This window comes from Simochromis diagramma, unplaced genomic scaffold (genome assembly GCF_900408965.1).
Source record: "Simochromis diagramma unplaced genomic scaffold, fSimDia1.1 OVJJ01000519.1, whole genome shotgun sequence".
Taxonomy (NCBI): Eukaryota; Metazoa; Chordata; class Actinopteri; order Cichliformes; family Cichlidae; genus Simochromis; species Simochromis diagramma.
Window position 1 is genome coordinate 79,183 of NW_024387266.1, and position 20,563 is coordinate 99,745.

Here is a 20,563-nt window from a genome sequence, read left to right on the forward strand (position 1 = left end):
GGACAAAAAAAAACAAAAAAACAAAAAACTTTCCTAGCAGTCCTTCACAAACAGGGAACAGTCTGTCTATTCTCTCCATCTGTCAGCTGCTGCTGGCTCTTCCTCCTCCTCTTCCTCACACACTGCTGACTTTGTCCTGGTGGATCATCAGGGGTGCAAAGCCTCACAGATGATGTGCAGCAGTGGGTCCCTCAGACTATGTCCACACTAGCCTGGATAGATTTGAAAATGGCGTTTTGAGCCTGAAATTGCTCCGAGTCCAAACTAGCGTTTTCGGTCGTTTTCACAGAGTTCTGCATACACATTGAAATGGCTGAAAACGCTTATGTTCCAGTCCTGCGCAAAATCGAATTTGAAGAAAAGCTATCTGGAGCATGTACTAACAGAAGTTAATCCTTTTTAGGGCTGTCAAATTGAGAGCAATCAAAACAGCTGCTGTATAATGCACTCCGCTTTGTTTAATTGGACACATGAGTGCATCAAATGACTAAAATGTGTCATCATTTTAGAAAGTTTACATTTTCTGGTGTCCACACTGGGACGGGACAGTTTTGAAATATATGCGTTTTTGAGAGCGTTTTCAAAACACTGCATTTCTCCTTGGGGAAAACGACGTCTCAGTGTAGACGGGAGGACAGAACAGAGAGAAAGCGATGCGTTTTCAAACGAATACACATTAGTGTGGACGTAGCCTCAGTCTGTCCTCACTCTGGACACTTGCAGTTGTCACCCAAGGAAATCAAATGTGTGATAAGCTGCAGGATTCAAACACAAGTTTAAATGAAGCTTCATGGTCTGAGCTGGCAGACCATGGGGAGAGAGAGCGGAAACGAATGCAGACACACAGAGCTGAGGTCAATGTTTAACCAAAAGTGAGCCTTTATTTGGCTGAATGTGAATATAAACAAGGCAGGAAGGAAACGAACAAAATATAAACAGGACAAACTAAACAAGAAAAACCTGAAACACAGGAAAAGAAACGCAGGGGGAGATAATCAAGGGACAATGAACAGGAGACATGCAGATGAAACACAGAGAATGATGAGCAAACACACTAGATATACACAAGCAGCACAATGAAAGAAACAGGTGGGAACACAGCTGGGACTAATCAGATATGACGAGGCCAGCAGGAAGAACAACACAATACACGGACACAGACTGTCAAAGTAAAACAGGAAATACAAGAACATAGAGACAAGGATGACAGGAGGTAACAGAAACAGCTAAACACTACAAATCATAACCAATGACCAGAACTTAACTAAAGGGATGAATACTAAATAATTACAAACATAAACAGAGAGTCACTAGACTCCAGACCATGATGCCTTTGTGCAATCGTGTTCTTGATTATATAACTTAAGTTACATCTCTCTGCCTTATCTTTCCTGCTTTGCTGTCATAGTCTCATCTACTTCTGTCCTTTTACCCTGGAAGAGTCTCACAGTCTGTTGTCTAAAACCTAAAAGAGGAATTATGGATTTGATCAACTGGTCTGTGATACATGGCCCACAGGCAGACACTTCCACGTTTCAGCTCAATACACTTTGTATTTTATTTGCAACTGCGTTCCTGCTGCTTTTGGTACCTGCCCTGGATGCAGCCACTCCATCACCCCCCACATAGCAAAATTGGTATGGCTCTGATCTGGCCCACACAAAGTGCTTACCTATGGCCCACATATTGCAAAGAATGGCGGCCCTTTTGTGGCCCAGATCAGGTTTGCCAGAGGTGGCCCACACATGGGCCAGTTGCAGACACACTGCTGGCCCAGAACAGTTTCTGCTCTGGCCCCAGATGTCAGCCTATTGTGTACCTTAATCAAGCCATCTAATAACATGTGCCGGAACATGATAGTGCAAAAAGTAACATGATGAAACTCTGTTCAGACAGTGAATGCGCTGATTCTTACATAACACTTTTCACTCTCCCGGTTTTCTGAACGTGCTCTATACAACATGCCACATTCAGCCAATCCCTCTAAACTGAATACTTCCTAACTGCATTCACACTCTTGACATGCAGACTGGAGAAGCCAGGGATCAAACCACTAACCTTCTGATCAGTAAGTGACCCGCTCTGCTTCCTGAGCTACAGCCACCCAGTGGTAAAAATGAATAAGCCCTCACTAGGTTTGGGATAAAGTGTACACTCACAAACCTGTCAAACCTGCATTTGAAACGTTCACCACCACAGCAGTATGGTATTACAACATGGCATTTGGGTCTTCTAAGTAAAATAGTATTAACCCCGATTCTTTCGTCCCTATGATAGAACAGAGAAAACCGACTCATAGTGTGTTGAAACATTTATATTTCTTTTTATTTAATCATCTTCCGGAAGAGAGAGACCCCTGCAGAGCCCAAACGCCAGTTGCAGGATCTCTATAATCTCATATAGGTTTTATTTTGGTACTTTACACGTCACAGTTTCGATACAAACATTCCTTATATGGCAAAGTTCCTCTATTCTGTCTGGCTTCCTGTATTTATTAATATCCTGTACAGCTCTACACTTCCTGTTTTGAGTCTGGTTGAGCACTTAGTTTGTGAGTCAAAAGTGGGCTTGCTTTACAAACCTTCATGATTAAAGTGCATAAAACAATATAATGAGAAAATAAGGATACTAAGGATATTAATTACATGACAATAGGAAAATGGAAACATAAACAGGGCCATCATTGCCAGACCTGGCCCACATCTGGTTGACATACACCTTACCATGACACCAGTCATTCAGAAGTGCCAGCTTGATGCCAGATCCGGGCCAGACCTGTTTCCTATGAGCCTGGGCCACATAAGCCAAACCACAATCGGGCCAGATGTGGCATACCATCACATAAATAGTGTCATCTATGCCAGGCCCATATCTGGATGAGATACCACTTACCATGCCAGGAGCCTTCCCTCTATGGATAATGTGGCTGAGGTCCAGCTGTCATCCCCACTCAAGGAACAGGTAATGGTCGAACGGAGCCTCTGCCAGCCTGGAGGCGGAAGCAGGGACCAGCTGGACCTCAGCCACATTATCCATAGAGGGAAGCACAGTCTTACTCACAGTGGGCGTGAAATCAAAATGTCCGGGTGCCAAATGTGTCAGCCACACAGCCACTTTCTTCCACAAATGGCATCTGCACAGCTGCTCTGGAGCAACAGCGGCGTGAACGCCGTTTTCTCTGAGAAGGGGGAGGACAGGAGAATCTTTCAGCGAACTGGGCTGACCATCCTCCGGCTTTTCAGACTAGAGGGGCAGCTCCAGGCAGATTTGTACGGTGGAAACGAAGTCCTGGATGAGAGTGTGCCGAATAGCCAGGCGATTCTGGAAACCATCCTCTGTAAACTGATGGGGTAGTACAGTTCCTCCTGGTACTCCCCCACAGGCAGCGCTACCCACTCTTGACAGAGAAACTCCTCCGTGCAGATTAAATCTGCCCGGCTGAACTCAAAAGTAACAAAAATTAACCTCCTAGGACCTGGCGTCCAGATATGTGGACATTACATTTTGGGTTATTTAGACCAAAATACTCAATTTTGCTCTACAAGGGCCTGATGTCCACTTATGAGGACATTATACTGCTACTGTTCTATTATATATTTTAAATGAATATCCTCATATGTGGCTCTTAATAAGGTAAAAAAAAATCTGGTAATTCTTTGTTTTTACATTCATCAGGTCCCAATCAGCCCAAATATCAAAGGGAAATTAAAAATGGAAGAGTTTGGGTCTTAGGAGGTTAAAATACACGGACGGACAGGCGGGTGGGCGGGCAGGCAGAGCACACAGCATGAGATGACAGGATATCACAACAAAGAGACAGGGAAACACGGGGCTTAAACATACTGCAGGACAACGAAGGGAATGATACACAGCAGGAACGCACAACTGGGAAGGATTAGACAAGATGGGGTGAAGCTAGACATACTAACACGAGACACGGACCTTCACAGTAAAACAGGAAACTTACCAACTCACAAGCAGATGCTGACATCACCAACACTGCAATAGAGGGGAGACGTATGAGACCCAGACAGATACGACACAGACAAGACCGGGAGAGAAGGTGCATGGAAACATAACTAAAGCAACAGGAGAAGATGAACAGGAGAAAACTACAAACTAGAAAGCAAGAAATACACAACTAGACAACTGAAACACAAACTCATAGAATAATATTACAAAAGCTCAAAGAAAGTCACTAGACCAAGGTATCCTCACAGAAACTGGCCCATCTGAAGATGCTAGTGGTAATTATTTTTGTTTTCTCACAGTCCAAACTGCCCAAAGTCATAAAACCCCATTGGTAAATTTATGGCATTAAAACTGTGTTGAGAGAATTATTTGACACTGAACTCTGCCCCCCTCCTGTGATTGCTGTTTTTAAATTACCTGGAAGCTAAAATCAACCATGCTTCATCCAGAAGATCACCTGCAACATGTTTTGAAATGTGTGACCCAACACTACCTCTCCTAAAACCGCTGTGATACTGTGATATATGCCCTTTGTTTCTCTATAGTATATCACCCTTTCATTAATGTTAACCTGGCCTGTGGTCATCACCACATTTAAAGTAGAATGGGAGGCAGAGCCTTCAGTTTTCAGGCCCCTCTTCTGTGGAACCAGCTTCCAGCTTGGATTCAGGAGACAGACACTATCTCTACTTTTAAGATCAGGCTTCAAACTTTCCTTTTTGCTAAAGCATATAGTTAGGGCTGGAGCAGGGAGTTAGCATCTCTCTGGAGATGGACAGGTCTGTGATGCTGACATGTTCAGATAACTCAGATGAACTTGACAGATGAATGAATTAAGTGGATCTTTTACTGGCAGAGGGCCCTCAGCAGTAGAGGCCCTCCATCAGGACCTGAGTGGTGTGAAACCACATGTTCTTTGTTTCTCGGTGTAAATGGTTTAAATGCTGAGACATTTTGCTGGATTTCAGTTTAATAACAGTTTAAACGAGGTGACAGCTGCAGGTTATTTTCTTTCTTTCTGTTTAAGACAGTAAGAAGTCTTGTTCTTGTTTTTCTTTGTGGTCAGGACACAAATGTGCAAACAATGAATGCATTGATAAAAGATACGAAAAGTGTTGTGAAGGACAGTTTGACACCTCAGCTGTGAGTGAGCTGTTTTCACATTAAAAACAGAAGCGACCATCGCGATAAGATCAGCTCTGTGTCTGTCTCGTCTTTCTTGGAGGTGTGATGTTTGTGTTTGTTCTGTTTGTTCCTGTTTCCATTACAGGTTGTTGATGCTCACACTTTAAGGCTCCTCTGGCTGAGCTCAGACTGTTAGCACTCTCAGGCTAACCTCATCAGCACAGAATAAACCATAATAAATAAATCATTCTCTCATCAGCCACAGTTCACACTCCTGAATCACTTCAATCCTGTTTCTGTGACTCTGACTCTCTGTGTCACTGAAGTATCTGCTCTGTAATGTTTCACTGTTTTATTAAAGCATCACAGAATCAGAGGAGTCAGGTCTTACTCAGAGACTGTTTGATCCAATCACTGATCAGTTCAGCCTTTCATTCCCGCTCTCACAAAGTGCTGCTCACACTGGGTTCTGCTGACGCTGATAGACTTCAGTTCAGGATTCAACACAGTGGCTCCTGCAGGGCCTGAACACCTCCACACTGATCCTGGACTTTCTGATGGAGACGCCTCAGACAGTCCAGATACAGCAGGTGGTGAAAACAGCTGAGACGATCATTGGAGCCTCCGATCCGCAGAGAGTGATGAATCCACAGACTCACTGCTTTAACATGAACATTAAAATATAGATTTTTGTATCTTGGCTGGAGAAAGCTGGGTTTTTCCACCCTGAGACCCGTCTCTGTGACAGGAAGTCCATAAACAGGCAGACCCTCAGCAGCAGGCTGACCTCTGAGACAGAGGGAGGAGTTTGTGTCAGCAGGGGGCGCTGCAGCATCCCCTGAGAGCTTTAAGAACAACAACAATAAACAGGAAGTGAAAGTTACACTTCTGCTGGTGTGTGTAGCAGACCTCAACCCTCTGCAGGAAGCTGAGATAAGAAGCAGCTAATCACAGAGCAGAGAGCTGTGACTTCCTGTTTTTGTACTGTCACAACAGCGCCTGGGACAGAGAGCAGCTTTCTAAAGCAGAAAGAAACACTTGGTCCCTCCAAAGAGGAAAGATACTGGTGTCACCCCCAGATGTCATGTGACCCACCTGATCTACTGATTTAAGACTGTAAGAACAATAATAACAACATGTTTATAAGGAATCAGGTGATCCATACAGAGCAGATCCATGTCATCAAACACCGCTGGATTACATTGGAAACAGAAACACTGATTGAAACTTGAAACACTTCATGTATAAAGGCGTATGTACCCACTGTCTGTGAGGCTGGCTTTAACAAATAAGAGTTTAAAATCATGTTTAGTATCATCTTCTGTCAGTATGGAAGGTCACACACTTTCCTGAATGTTTGAACCCTGAACTACTGGCTGTTCATGTCAGCCTGGATATAAATACAGACCTGCCTGCTGTGATAGACCCCAGCCTCTATGCTGCTCAGAGCCTGTTCCTGTGCTGCCCTGATTAGGGCCTCTGTGCTGTCTTTCAGTCCAGCTTTGTCCAGCCACTGGTAGGATTTCTGGATATCAGCCACCTCCTCTATCTGCCGGTGGTACATACCATGCAGGGGCCTGTCCTTCCATGATGGTGCCTCATCTTCCTTCTCTTTCTTGGGTTTCTGCTGCCTGAGGTATTCACTGAGCACGCGGTGCTGACACTCACCAGTCCCCGGCCTCCTTCCTTCTGCTTAGCGTACAGCCTCAGGGTGCTGAATTTGGGGTGAAACCCTCCATGCATGGTCAGGAGCTTTCTGGTCTTGATGTCAGTAGCTTCTATCTCCTCCTTTGGCCAGCTTATTGTCTCAGCAGGGTACCTGATCACGGGAAGGGCGTAGGTGTTGATAGCCCGGATCTTGTTCTTACCGTTCAGTGGACTCTTCTGTAGTTGGATGGGGCCGGTCCCCTCTGAGCATCCTTGGGGATCAGGAACGGGCTTCAGTTCACCTTTCTAGGTGCTATCCTACACCTGGGGCTGTGTAGCAGTTATTTAATGACTTTCTGGTCTCTGTGAAAATGATTTCCACATCATGTACTGAATGTATTTACTGCTGTATGTATCACATAAAAGGGCCATCTCCCCACACCCAAGCTACACCAAACAGATTACAAGCACTGAGACCCCCACTCTGCTTCCATTTGGCAGTTTCCACTGAGCCATTGGCCTCTTGTTGTCTTACTTTTACAGATAAGCATGTGGAGAGTATCCTGCAAACCTACTTCTAAATTGTGACAGTTATGAGCTTTTATTACATTCAGGTACAAGCATCAGCATCCCCCAACTGTAGCTTCCTGTCTCATTTTATGACAGGCTGACACCCAGTGTCAATAAATTCCTCTCCCTCTACACAATTACACAAACTCTCAAGCCTACAGCTAAACCAAACTAAAACACACAGACATTCACAAATCCTCTCCTCTTCCTCTGATCTACAGCTGGACCCTCTCATCTAAGAAAACTTAAGCACATTTTATTCTAATCATTATTTTCTTGTACTCACACAAAACAAAAGGCAGCTCTCCCCTACAAGCAGCCTGAACATGGAAACACAAAATGCACATACACGTCAAAAGGCATGTAAGCCTGCACAAGTACACTGTTAGACATTTTATTGTATTTTTACATTAACTTACTGGCAACACTATTGCCAGTAAGTTACTGCAATTACTGATCTACAGTATCTTTACTGTTGTGATGTTTTACAGTTCAACCACTTTACTGTAAACATATATTACAGTATAACAGCTTTACTGTAAACGTGGTTTACAGTTAGAAAGACTTACCGTGATTAAGTTTTATAGTATCACTGTACTGCAAATGTGGTTTATGGTATAACACTGTAATTGTGTACGGTATAATTTGTTTAGACTGTAATTGTGTTTTACAAATAATATTAACATTCATATTCAATATAAGAACATTTACAAAAAACAATATAATTCAATAAAGTAGTCTCAGAATAGTGAATTAAACCAACATTTATTGTTGATAATTTTTTTTAACAAGAAAAACATTTTTCAACTGAATAAAAACAATGCCAATAACCAAAATAAATAGAAGCGTACATGAAAACTACACAGTCCTTCACCTTTCTGTGTCTGATTTTTTTTAAGGAAAACAGTTTTTCATTCCACTAAAAACAGGACAAACCCACCACCATGAACATTAAATAAACTATTACAATTGTAAAACAAAAATCATTTACAAAATGTAATAATTATCAGTGGGTCCCAGGAAATAGAATGTGACATGGGATTTAGATTTCCGTTACCAGGATGGTCGGGTTCAGCGTAATCTTCATCACCACCTGTCAAAGACACATCATCAATATTCATGTTTGCTCAGGTTATTCACTTGTTCACATCTGTCTGAGATCATTCATACTGTTCAGTATGTATATAATTATCAGCTATGTAAAAGATATTATCATCTCTGTATTCTTACCTAGTTGGAAGTCCTCCATTCAAACTCAGAGAGCCGCTGGAGGAAGGTGGTGATCCGAGGGCTGATGCTTGTAACCTTCCTCTTTACCACATGACCTGTCTTGCGGCTTTACCAAGTTTTGCAGGGCATTTTGTTACCCTTTTCTGGATTGATCCTCACAAAGAACCTTTTAACGGAAAAAAGGCTGCTTTAATTTCAAAATTAAAACATACATTACAGCAATCACCTATATGTTTCTGCAACTGTAGTCAAGCTATCACATATATTTCATTCTTAAATGGTGTAAGCTTTAATGGTGTAAAGTATTTACCTCTGTATCATCTCCTGTGTGAGGGACGCTGACTCCTGATACTCAAGGTTGAAAACGTAGTATGACGCAAAGAAGACAGCAAGGGTGCTGGCAAAGTCATGCATCTGCTCAGGTTCATAAAATGCCTTGCCCTCCAAACTGATCATCCAGCGGCTTGCAGACATGAAATTATTCCCTAAAAACAGACAAGAGTCCAATAAGACAATGTGCTCACCGTTACAAATAAGGTTTCCACAAGAATGCTGGATAGCAGGCCTCACACTGTACAAAAATAGAATGCACGCAGTTTGCTGCTGTTTCTCTTATTATTTATTATGTAATGACAATTATGATCAATTACAGGAAAAAACTGCCTAATGTTTTGGCATTTTGGCCTGTGCTGAAATGTTAGGCTGTTTTTTCCTGTTGGTCATTGTGTATAATAAATAATAAGAGAAACAGCAGCAAACTGTGTGTATTCTGTTTTTATACAATATAGAACAGACAAACCCCTGTTAAGTAAGTTGTTGTGGGTACAAATACCACAATAATTACATAGATTTTTATTACAAGAGGATTGAAACTATTTACTTACCAAGCGCTATTACCCTTGGTGTGATGGGTAAGGTCATCTCTCTCTCAACAGACATCTTGGTGGAAAAAGCCTTTAAAACACAAAAGGAACTGATTTGAATGATGATACCCAAAATCATTGAAATATTTTTCCTTTGTTTATGTTGACAGTATTGAGAGTGCATGTGTAAAATTTTAAATATAATTACGTCAGCCAAGATGAAGATTGAGTCCTCTTTTTCTTGGAAGTACTTCATCAGAAGAAGGATGGCTGCTGTGGCGATCTGGTTGTGGTTCAGCTTTGCACTGTCGCACTCACGTAGCAGATGTTCAATCTCCTTGTTCCACTGAAGTCTCTGGCTTTGAAAGAAGTTCAAAATTCTCCTTCCTTTCGTAAGAAGGGCTTCACTGAGACGTGTCTCTACCTCAATATCTGTGAGTGTGTGGAAGTGAGTGCAGAGGCCTCTTTTAGTAAAAAGAAATGGCCAATGCTCTTGAACCTCACATAAGGTGGGGGCAGGCCAAGAATTAAGCATGTGCCTCTGGTAAATATAAGTCAAAGACATATAAGTATTTACATCTGTTGTTTCAATTGCTTGAGGACCTGCTGATCTGAACACAGTTGACATAGTCTGTCTTTTTGTCTCCAAAGTTTCAGTCGTTTCTCCTTCTGGTAGGGTTGTGGGTTGCCAGTTGATGCAACCATAGCTATCAAGTTCAGATCTCCCCCTTTTGATGGCAACATCACCCTCATTGTTTTCCCTGGTAGACCTTTTCCTTGGCTGCCGGATTCTGCTGCTGACATTGTCTCTATTTACATGTTCAACTCTTGTTTTAAGCTGTTTGAGTAGGGAATAATAACCACAGCCTAATTGCTCACCTTCTGCAGTCTTATCTGCAAAGGTAGCGGGATACTTAGATACAATAGCTCTAACTACCTCCCCACAAGCAGCTCTGTTAGGGTTGGGGCAGTGTACTCGCATTCCTTCTACAACAGTCCTAATCATTATTCTCCTGTCTTCTGGGTGAGCCATTCCACCAGATGCCAAGGCCTGTGAAAGTCTTGTTGGCATCTTCTCCCAGGGAACTGAAAAATTGCTGATCCAGGAGGTGTTGCTTACATTTGGTTGTGTGGAAGGGAGTTGACCTGATGCTTGTGCAGAACAGAGTGAATTACCCTGTAGTGGCACTTGCACAGTTGTTGAGCAGGTGGTTTCAGGTTCTTTTGGGTTGTTTGAAGAGCCAGACTCCACTTGGTCGTCGATATTCACACACACACATAAACACAGCAGAACAATTCCACATTAACTATGTACAGATGGGTTTTTTGGAGTATTTATTGAGTAATACTCTTACATGAGACACAAAAGCAAGAGCGTTGGAGAAATAATACCAATGGCAATGAAAGCTAGTTTTAGTTTTGAAAGCTAGTTTTTTTATGAACTATGAATTGAAAAATAAAGTACAATTTCAAAATAACTCTCAAAATAACTAATTTACAACTATTTTCAAGATAGGTCTGCAACCATTTATGACATTAATGCATTCTCACCTTTTCTGAATACTTGAACAAGTCTTCGACTTTGAATTGGTGTCAAGAAAGGCTTGATATCATCAAGCTCAACAAACAGGAGATCTTCTCTGTTTCTGACACCAATAATGTCTGTCAGGTGCTCAATAACTGCCCTCTTTGTCTCTTCATGCAGGTCAGGTAATGCCAGGTTAATTTCATGATGTAGGCTGCCACTGTCCATATCTGCAATGAATTAAGAGGATGATATTGAATGATGCAAAGATACAACAGTTAAACCTGAAGCGATATACACTGGCAGAGGGTAGTAATCAAACAAACTGTCTGCTTGAACACATATGAATCTTTTTTCAGAATTGTGTAGACAGTGAAGTCCAAGGTTGATCAGTATCACAGATTGAAGGATGTCCAAAACAAAGTGTACTTGTTTGTGACTGATGAGGATCACTGAGATTTTTCCAAAGATGTGGCCACATTCATCATGACCCATCGCAACAACAAGCCCTTTGCAATATTTTGTTCCTTTGTAAACTACTGCTGATACCTCTGACGTAGTTTCCTTCATCAAGCCAGCTGTCCTGACAGACTCCTGAATTAGACCATTGTACAACTGCTCATCATATTCACTAGTTTCACCAACTGCTTGAACTGCTGGGGCAAACAATGGTCCACTGCTGAGGTATGCCTGAAGCAGCTGGTGCCTTTCTGCCAGTGTTTTACAAAGGTGAACAAAGTTGTGCAGTTTCCGGGCGCATTCCTTGAAATACGAATGCTTACTCTCAAACCGGAGAGTCCACAAACGAATAAGAGGCCCAAAGTGCAAAAAGAGGTCACTATAATGCAGTAAATAGTGATGCTTGGGCTTGAGTGGGTGATTAGGGAAAATTGTGTGTCTTAAATGAACATACTCCTCAGTTATTATCTTAAGGTATGCAATCTGGTCATGATGGATCTTGTGAGCACATATGAGCTCAACCATTTCCTTGAGCTGTAGATACAGTTGCCAGACCTGACTGTCCTCAGGATTTTTTATCCTGTCACCAACCAACAATGGCAACAGTCGCAACAGACACCAGTTCTGTGCTGCAGAACCAGAAAGTTTTTTGCCACACTCCTTAACCTCACATGGTTTACTGAGACTATCATTCCCTGAGTATTTAAACTGTGTGATGGACCTGTTTAGTTGTGCATAAGTGAAATGCTTTTCCTGTTTCACTAAATGACTGATGTACAATGCCAAGTCATTAGAGACTACACCTTCAAATAAATCATGACCCAAACATGGGGGAAGCCCAGTGCAGACATGAAAATATTTCAGAGAATTGAAAGGTGAGTCAAACTTTACCCCCTGTCTTGGTCAGTGATAGGTTTGTAGCATAAACCTATTCGCTGGAACGTTAAGGACAATCTGCTACACAGCAAAAAGCAAGACTCAAGGCACCAAAGTTCTTCGTGTTACTCATGCATGAGGGAGACCTGGCTGGAGCCAAGTGTCGTTCCACCACTTGACCTCTGTCAGACTCTCAGCCAGGTTCCCCACAGCACTCCTTTTATTGTGGTTACATGAATATGCATAGGGTCATTAACATATAGCATCTCACATAGGTATACATGTAAACAAAGAATACTGTGTGTGTGTGTGTGTGTGTGTGTGTGTGTGTGTGTGTGTGTGTGTGTGTGTGTTACTGCTGATCAAAGGGTCATATAACATGAAGGCAAACATCCTTGGTCAGGAAGAGGGTAGACCCCCCCCCGGTGAGGAAGTCCAGCAGTTCATCTAAACAGAAAAGCACTTAGACTAGAACAGACGTAGCTACGTTAATCCTACCATAAAACAATTAAGACAAGATGCGACCTCTTCCCATGCTCCCAGGATGTAGGTGTGCATTCTAGTGTGGAATACACACCAAGCCTCTGTAGCCTGTTAAAGATCACACAACCTATCACTACACAATTGATTATACACCTCTAAGCATATATGGTTAAATGTTTCCTAATACAAATGACAATAATAAAATCTAAACCCAACAGTCAGTGGTGGATAGCTGTTGTACACTCTCCTTGTGATCAGTGATGGTTCTTTTTGGACCAAGCTTTAGTGGTGTCTTTTCAAAGTCTCTCCTTTCAATCAAGCAGTATCTACAAAAATGCGTACTACAACTGAAGTTTTCAGTGAAACCACCTAAGCAGTGTGAACCAAGATTATCTCCACAAATGGAAATCAAGGCCGCTTTGAGGGTATTTCCATCATCTGTCTCAATCCCTGTATCTTCTAGATCTTTAAGGTCTGTGATAATACTTGAGAAAACTTTCTCCTGACCAAATGTCTTGAAGTCCCTTTCTCTGCACAGCATCACCAACTGCATGGGATCAACACTTGCACTGCCCAGCCTTCTACCTTTCTACCTTTAAAATCCACCTTCCAGCCAAATGGCTGGTAGGCTTTTAGCTAAGCTTTAGCTTCAGCCAAGTGGAAGCTAAATTGTCTAGTCATTCATATGTAAATTAGGTTGTTATCTGGGAATTCTGAAGGGGAGTGGGGGTGTGTGAATGAGGGGGTGGGGGAGCTGCTCTCATGATCAACTGAAGAGCGATTGTGTGGCTGGACCTCACCTAGACTCATGTAAACCCCCAAAACTTTATGTTTTTTCTTCCCTGACCCAAGAGGATTCACAACCTCAAATCCATCCTGGTAAAGGATGATGGACAATGAAGAAGGATTGTCTTTTAACAGAGCATTTTCTTTTACATTTCTTCCATCTGCCACATCCTCTACAACCATGTTGGAAGAGGTATGATTTTTGGATTGGTGATATTGCTCTTTAACACTTGACTGTCTAAGGAGGGATTTTAATGTCTCTTTGATGGAAATGTACTGGCAAAAGCATTCCTTTCCAGCAGCATCACTTCCCAGATAAATCTGGGTGGGTTCAACATAATCAAAATACTGCTTGTAAAATGTTCTCCTTGTTTTGTCAGATCTGAGTATTCCTTTGTTGTATATTGTGAAGACATCCTCTTTAGAGAGATTTTGAATAATCATTTCTATCTCAGTTTGTGGTATGTCTAGCTCAGAAAGCTTGCCCTTCAACTTGTCAAAAACACCTGACATAGAAGTGCTATGGACATGCTGAAATCCATCAAGAATACACTGTATTGTGCTTGCTGGCAACAGCATCTTGGCTTGCATTTTCAGGTAGAAAAGAGCCAAATTATGTAAAAATGTCTCTTGTTGATTATCACACTCCTCTAGATGATCACATGGAGTTGGAGTCAGATTCTCCTCAGAAGGCTGAGTACAGTCTATATTTTCGGGGAGAGTTGACACCTGAGTTGTTATCACCGGCTTATGTTTCCTGGATAAATGTGTGGCAAAAGATGAGCGCACTCTGAAATGTTTGTGGCAGTCATCATAAGGACAGACAACTTTCTTGCCATCTTTAATATGAAATCTCAAGTGAGTGCATAATGCTGAAAAATTCTCTGCCACATAGAAACATGCCTCAACTCCACAAGCAAGATTTCCTTTAAAATGGGTGTGTTTAGTCTGAGCCCTGCGGTAGCGGTGATTCCTGTGCATATGGGATCTGAATGCAGAAAATGTTCGATAGGAAGAAGGACATTGCTCTATTCCACATGTGAATCGATAATTAGCTGTGTGCTGATGTTTCTTCGTATGATAACAAAATTGTCTTAATTCTGAACTACAAACACCACAAAATTTACACCTGTACATGGCTGCATGTGTCTGAATTTGACTTAACTTTTAATTTGCAAAGAGCATGGCAACAACACAAAAGTGACTGAAAAACATCTCAATCTATTTTCTGTTTGTTCTATTATTAAAGAAGGGATCTACATTGCTTGGGTTGTATCAAAAAATGGGAAAAAGTTAAAAGAAAAACTATCTATAGATCAATGTTATTAACTTAAACCATGCAGACCCTGAAACACTGGAGGAAACATTTTGGAGGGTCTGTCAAGCTGACGTTAAACCCCTTAACAATGGCACTGTAACTAACTGCGACTAATTTACAGACCACTACACTGTCTTGCTTTTTAAATGGAACCTATGAAACAATAAACCACAGTTGAGATTAGAGCAGGCTAACCTGCATGAGAAACTTCAAAACTGGGTTAGATTGTTTTAGCAGTCTTTAAATTTCCAAAAAAATGTTGTCTACCTTTATTCTCACTAAATATGTCTTTTTACCCGCTGTTTTGTCTTGTCTCTCAAAGAACTGAGGCTACATCACACTGTCAGTGCAGCCAGCAAGGGCAGGAGGACAGCAATGCACCACACTGGGCAGGAAAAGACAGAGAGACAATTGTTAATTTAATGTTGCATTTATTTAACCCTTGAAAAATATATTTACCTAAGTAAATAGAAGGAAAAAAAACACACAACCCATCTTTTCCAGAATAATTCAACTAATTGCTCTTTTGACCAACCTAACACAGACGTTACATGGTTTTCCTATGAAAAAGACCTTGGAAGACGTATTAAAGGAGAAAAAAAAAACATGCTCCCCTTCCCACTTAAAAAAATAATAAATATTAAACTTAGGTTGGAGTTCCTAGCGCCACCAACCTAATGTTATATTAACTTTTTAGTGTTGTGTACTGCAGCTCACACAAAATTAAATAAAGCAGGCTAACCTACATGAGCAAGCTCAAAACTGGATAAAATTGTTTTAGCAATCTCTAAATTTCCAAAAAAAAAAGTTGTCTTTCTTTATTCTCATTAAATGTGCATTTTTACCTGCTGCTTTAGCTGAAGCTAAATGTCCTACCGTTAGCGTGGCCAGCTTCTCAATAGTCATAGAACAGAAGCGCAGGAGGACAATGCACCACACTCGGCGGGAAAAAGACAAAGACTGTCGTTGCGCCTGTGTTCTTCGCCCATCCCCGTGGAAAATATATATCTAAATATATATTTAAATAAGAAAAGAAAAAACACACACACAACCTATTTTTTCCAGAATAATTCAGCTAATGTGCTATTTCGACCAAGCTAACACCGATTTTAAGCCCCCCCTCACCCCCACACACACAAAAATTATATATGCTCTTAAAAATTAATAAACGAGTATGTTAGGTAGGAGAGTCCTTTGTATTACCTTATGACGTCCCGTTTGCAGTTTCCACACAGAGGTCCAACAATAACGAGGTGCAAAATCTTTTGTCCTCTTGAGCATATCGTAACGAAGAGTTAACAAAATTGGCCTGTTTTTCCTCTCCTGTCAATCACAGGGTCACAGGTCATGTCAGTCAGGATATGGAGTGGTGGTTGGTAGAGGTAGGTGGGTGGGCGGGGCCAGCATGCATTCAGTGTGTGTTTCACTAAATTGGGTTGAGTAGTTCCCAGAAGAGTTCTGTACATGTTGCACGTTCAGTAAATGAGCAATTCAGTTACTGCTCGACTGAGAAGCCTCCGCCAAATTATTACAATATTCTCCACTGACTGAAGTTCGCCTTTCTGCGTCTTTTTAAAATAACTTTAATCACTACTTGTCACAAGTACAAAATTACACAAAAACAGACAGCAGCAACAACCTAAGTGAAATCCAACAACAGAATAGTGGCAAGTAAAAAAATTAACAAAAGGAAGTGTGAATCTTGTTTAGGGTTAATCAGAGATAAGTGATGGAGATGCAGCAATGTGAATTCTGCTTTTTTTATTTGTAGTTAAGCTTATAGTCTTTACATATGAATGGAAGTCAATTAAGAAAACACAGAATTTTGGGAGAGATTTGGAGAACCTTGCTTTATAAAATTTCCCTACAAGGAGGCCTTTCTGCATTCTTTTCCCTCTCCCCAGGAGCAGCTGTCACTTGAATTGATCTCTATGGCAACGCAGTGGCAAGCACACATTTGGAGCAGCTGTGCATGTGCATACAACTGCATGCAGCAGATTAGATGATCAGAATTCTTGAACCTTACACACAGGCAAGTCCCCTAAAAAGTCAAAACCATAATACTTTCACTGGTATCATACTGACAAATGGCATAGGTTGGAGGAAAATCTGGAAATGGTTGGCAGTGAAAGAGTTAAAATGTAATGCACTATTGCAACCAACCACTGAAAGAGTAAAAATACACAAACAGTATGATGAACCATTCAAATCACATAATACAGTAGCACTACTGCTAATGTGTTAACGGTAGGTATAACTACTACCGCAATTTTAAAAAATACAGTAAGTAAATGTAAATAACCTTAATATACCCATAATGCAAAGCAAATTACAGTAATTAACTGTAGAAATCTTTTCAGGTAAGTTACTGGGCATTTTGTGGTATTTTACTGTGAAAAATACAGCAAAGGTTAACAGGCCTCTCTTTAAGTGATGACATGATGAATCCTGCTTAAGGGCCCAAACTACTTCGCGTTTAATGAGGCTGATGTGTTTTTAACATTTTTTAATGCTTTGTATCTTGTTCTATTTAATCTCAACAAGCCCCTAAATACAGTCAGTGATCACTGTCGACTTGTCTCTGTTTTTATTACCGCTATTCATTTTAAAGCTCAGTGTTTAAACCCTTACAATGTAACTACAGCCCAACCCTGCCCTGTAGTATATTAATGACTAACCTCATATTGTGGATGGATTATCTCAGTTGTTCTCCACTCTGAAGTTTGGTCCGTTTACAGCATCCTGCCATGCGATTGCATTTGTCCATAACCATCGGGAACCCTCACGTTAACTTTTATCGAGTGGAAAAAATTGGCGTTCATCCTCCAGCTTCACTGTGTTTATGTTATGCTAACATAGCTGTGTTGCTAGCGATCACTTAGCACATCATTATATACCAGCTAGCCCAACTTCAATAACCCTGCAAACGTCACTGCTGTTTAGTTTTCTGTCTTCATTTATGTTGGAAGTGATAGCAGAGCTGTACGTCTTAAATTTTTCAGAAATCTCTCAGTCAGAACATGCTATATGATATTTAGGTGGAAACTAGCGAACTAACTTCCTTAACTTCTAACTTCGTTAAATGTAATAAATCCTGTTTTCATGGATGGCTGGATGTTAAACTTAATTGTTACACCTGTTAAAGCAGCAACGCTGATCATTTTATTAAAGATGAAAGAATTTAGACAGTTTTAAACTCTCAGTGATGCTGCAGTGTTCGATTGACTTTGGGACCTGAAGTACAGTTTGGGCTCAGACATCGCTAATGATGTCACACTTAAAAACCGGATCAAAATGGCCAGAGGGCCCAAAAACACAGCTGCACAGGCATTATATAAGGCTCTGCTGATTGGCAATTATGTGGATTCAGGGAGCAGCACCCAATCAGGACAGAGGAGGTGGAGCCTAAAGGAACACAAGGGATTATTTAACAAGAGAAAAACAGCATCCTCCTGGTTGATGTAACACTTAGTATGTGATCATTTGCCAACAAAGACCATCAGATATCCATGCATGGGCAGTGTGAACATAGACCCATCAGACTCAACTTGTTGGTGTTTTATATCACCAAAGACATGCCAGAGGACTTTGTGACAGTTTTGACAACTCAGCTGCCAAATTTTCATCTGAGATAAAACATTTTCTTTTAAAAACAGCACTATCATATCTTATTCAGGTTCAGAACAACTTCTCATTAACCTGTGGACGACATTAATTCTGTGTTCATCTAAACCAACTTAAAGAAGACTCCTTTCCTTTCCAAGATTCTCAGACTATGATGACCCAAATTCAATTCAATTCAATTTTATTTATATAGCGCCAAATCACAACAACAGTCGCCTCAAGGCACTTTATATTGTACAGTAGCTCGTACAATAATAGATACAGAGAAAGACCGAACAATCATATGACCCCCTATGAGCAGCACTTTGGTGACAGTGGGAAGGAAAAACTCCCTTTTAACAGGAAGAAACCTCCGGCAGAACCAGGCTCAGGGAGGGGCGGGGCCATCTGCTGCGATCGGTTGGGGTGAGAGAAGGAAGACAGGATAAAGACATGTTGTGGAAGAGAGACAGAGGTTAATAACAAGTATGATTCAATGCAGAGAGGTCTGTTAACACATAGTGAGTGAGAAAGGTGACTGGAAAGGAAAAACTCAATGCATCATGGGAATCCCCGGCAGCCTACGTCTATTGCAGCATAACTAAGGGAGGATTCAGGGTCACCTGGTCCAGCCCTAACTATATGCTTTAGCAAAAAGGAAAGTTTGAAGCCTAATTGTCACGGTCTGCCATGCAGACCATTGGGATGTGGGGTAGGAGGACCCAAATGCTGGAGTCTTTGCTGAATGCATTGCGTTTATTTACAGTGAGGTAAATAACAGACGCGACAATAAATCCAGGTGCGCTCCCTCAACTCCCGTGTCTACTCCTGAGTGTCTGTGATTCGTGCTCTCCGCTCTTGTGTCGCCGCACTCCCTGTGCTCTATGCTCCTTCTGAGGGGTAATAACAGATGCAGCCATCAGGACACGCAACTCCAGCAGGCATACACAATACACATGCACATCACTACCCAGATAGCAAGGCGACATTGAATCAATGTTGATTTTTCATCAGGTCCATTGTTATGGTCAGGATTGAAATATCAATGTTGAAACAACATTGAAATACTGTGGTGAACCGACGGTCTTGATTTACTGATGTTTTAATAATGTTGATTTACCGTTGGTTTTTTGACATTCATATTTGATCTATTTATAGTCGACCAGGTGACAACAGCTAAATCAAAAAAACATCTATTTATAAATGACTGGGAGATTAAAGCGGTGATCACTCCGACCTGTAGTTGAGCATTAAAATGTATTGGAACTGAGCGGGTATGAAGTAACAGAGAAAGTTGATTGAATGTTCTTTGGTTATCAAAGATTTCTGATGTACAGTTTACCAGCATTAAAAATCATGTTGAAATGCCATTTGTTTAGTTGACCGGGAAATTAAAGCAGCAATCACTTGGACTATTCCGTAGCACCCCTCTCACAGTGGTACATGCCTCCAGGTAACCATTCATAAGTCTTGTATAGTTGAGCGGGAAATTTCGGCTCAGAGGAATTGACAGGGGAAGGCGCATAAGTTCATGCTCTGCACTGGCCTGCACCACGATTAGTATAAGGTAAGAGTGAATGAATTTTCTTCTATTGGTTATTTTGATGGTCGCATTTGAATAAAAGTAAAAAAAAACTCGTTAATGTACAGTTTCGGATGAAATCTGGGCGCCCGAAATGTTGTACACAATCTATCAACAAAGAAAACATTTCATTTCATAAAGTACTGCCTTTCCATTATAAAGGTAGCATAACACTTCAAGGGTTCCTTTGTTAGCCTTGCAGTTGCCTCGCCCACCGTGAACCCAGGCTGTCACTCTATGGTTGCTTTTTTGCATAGTAATAAAAAAATGTGTTAATCCGATTGGAAAACGTAAAGGTAACTCTATAAATGTGTACAATGACCAGAGATGGGCACAAGTAATGCGTTACTGTAATCCGATTACTTTTTTCAAGTAACGAGTAAAGTAAGGGATTACTATTGCAAAAACGGTAATTAGATTACCGTTACTTTACCGTAAGCACGCTGCATTACTGCGTTACTAAAATTGTGATTTTTTTGTGAGTGTCCCATGACAATGATGTGCAGCACATTGTTGTGCAGATC

The 20,563-nt window shown here is 41.2% G+C and overlaps 2 protein-coding genes across 2 annotated transcripts in view; one reads left to right on the forward strand and one right to left on the reverse strand.

Moving 5' to 3' along the window:
* Positions 1 to 20,563, forward strand: part of LOC120715431 — a 133,913-nt gene that overhangs the window by 48,330 nt on the left and 65,020 nt on the right. The window lies entirely within an intron of this gene.
* LOC120715429 lies at positions 8,672 to 16,570 on the reverse strand. The gene is made up of 6 exons (XM_040002437.1): positions 16,058 to 16,570; positions 15,151 to 15,239; positions 10,959 to 11,162; positions 9,616 to 10,658; positions 9,429 to 9,498; positions 8,672 to 9,029 (listed from the first exon to the last, which is right to left on the reverse strand). Exons 3-6 carry the CDS (start codon positions 11,158 to 11,160, stop codon positions 8,851 to 8,853), a joined length of 1,494 nt encoding a protein of 497 aa, XP_039858371.1. The 5' UTR covers positions 11,161 to 11,162; positions 15,151 to 15,239; positions 16,058 to 16,570; the 3' UTR covers positions 8,672 to 8,850.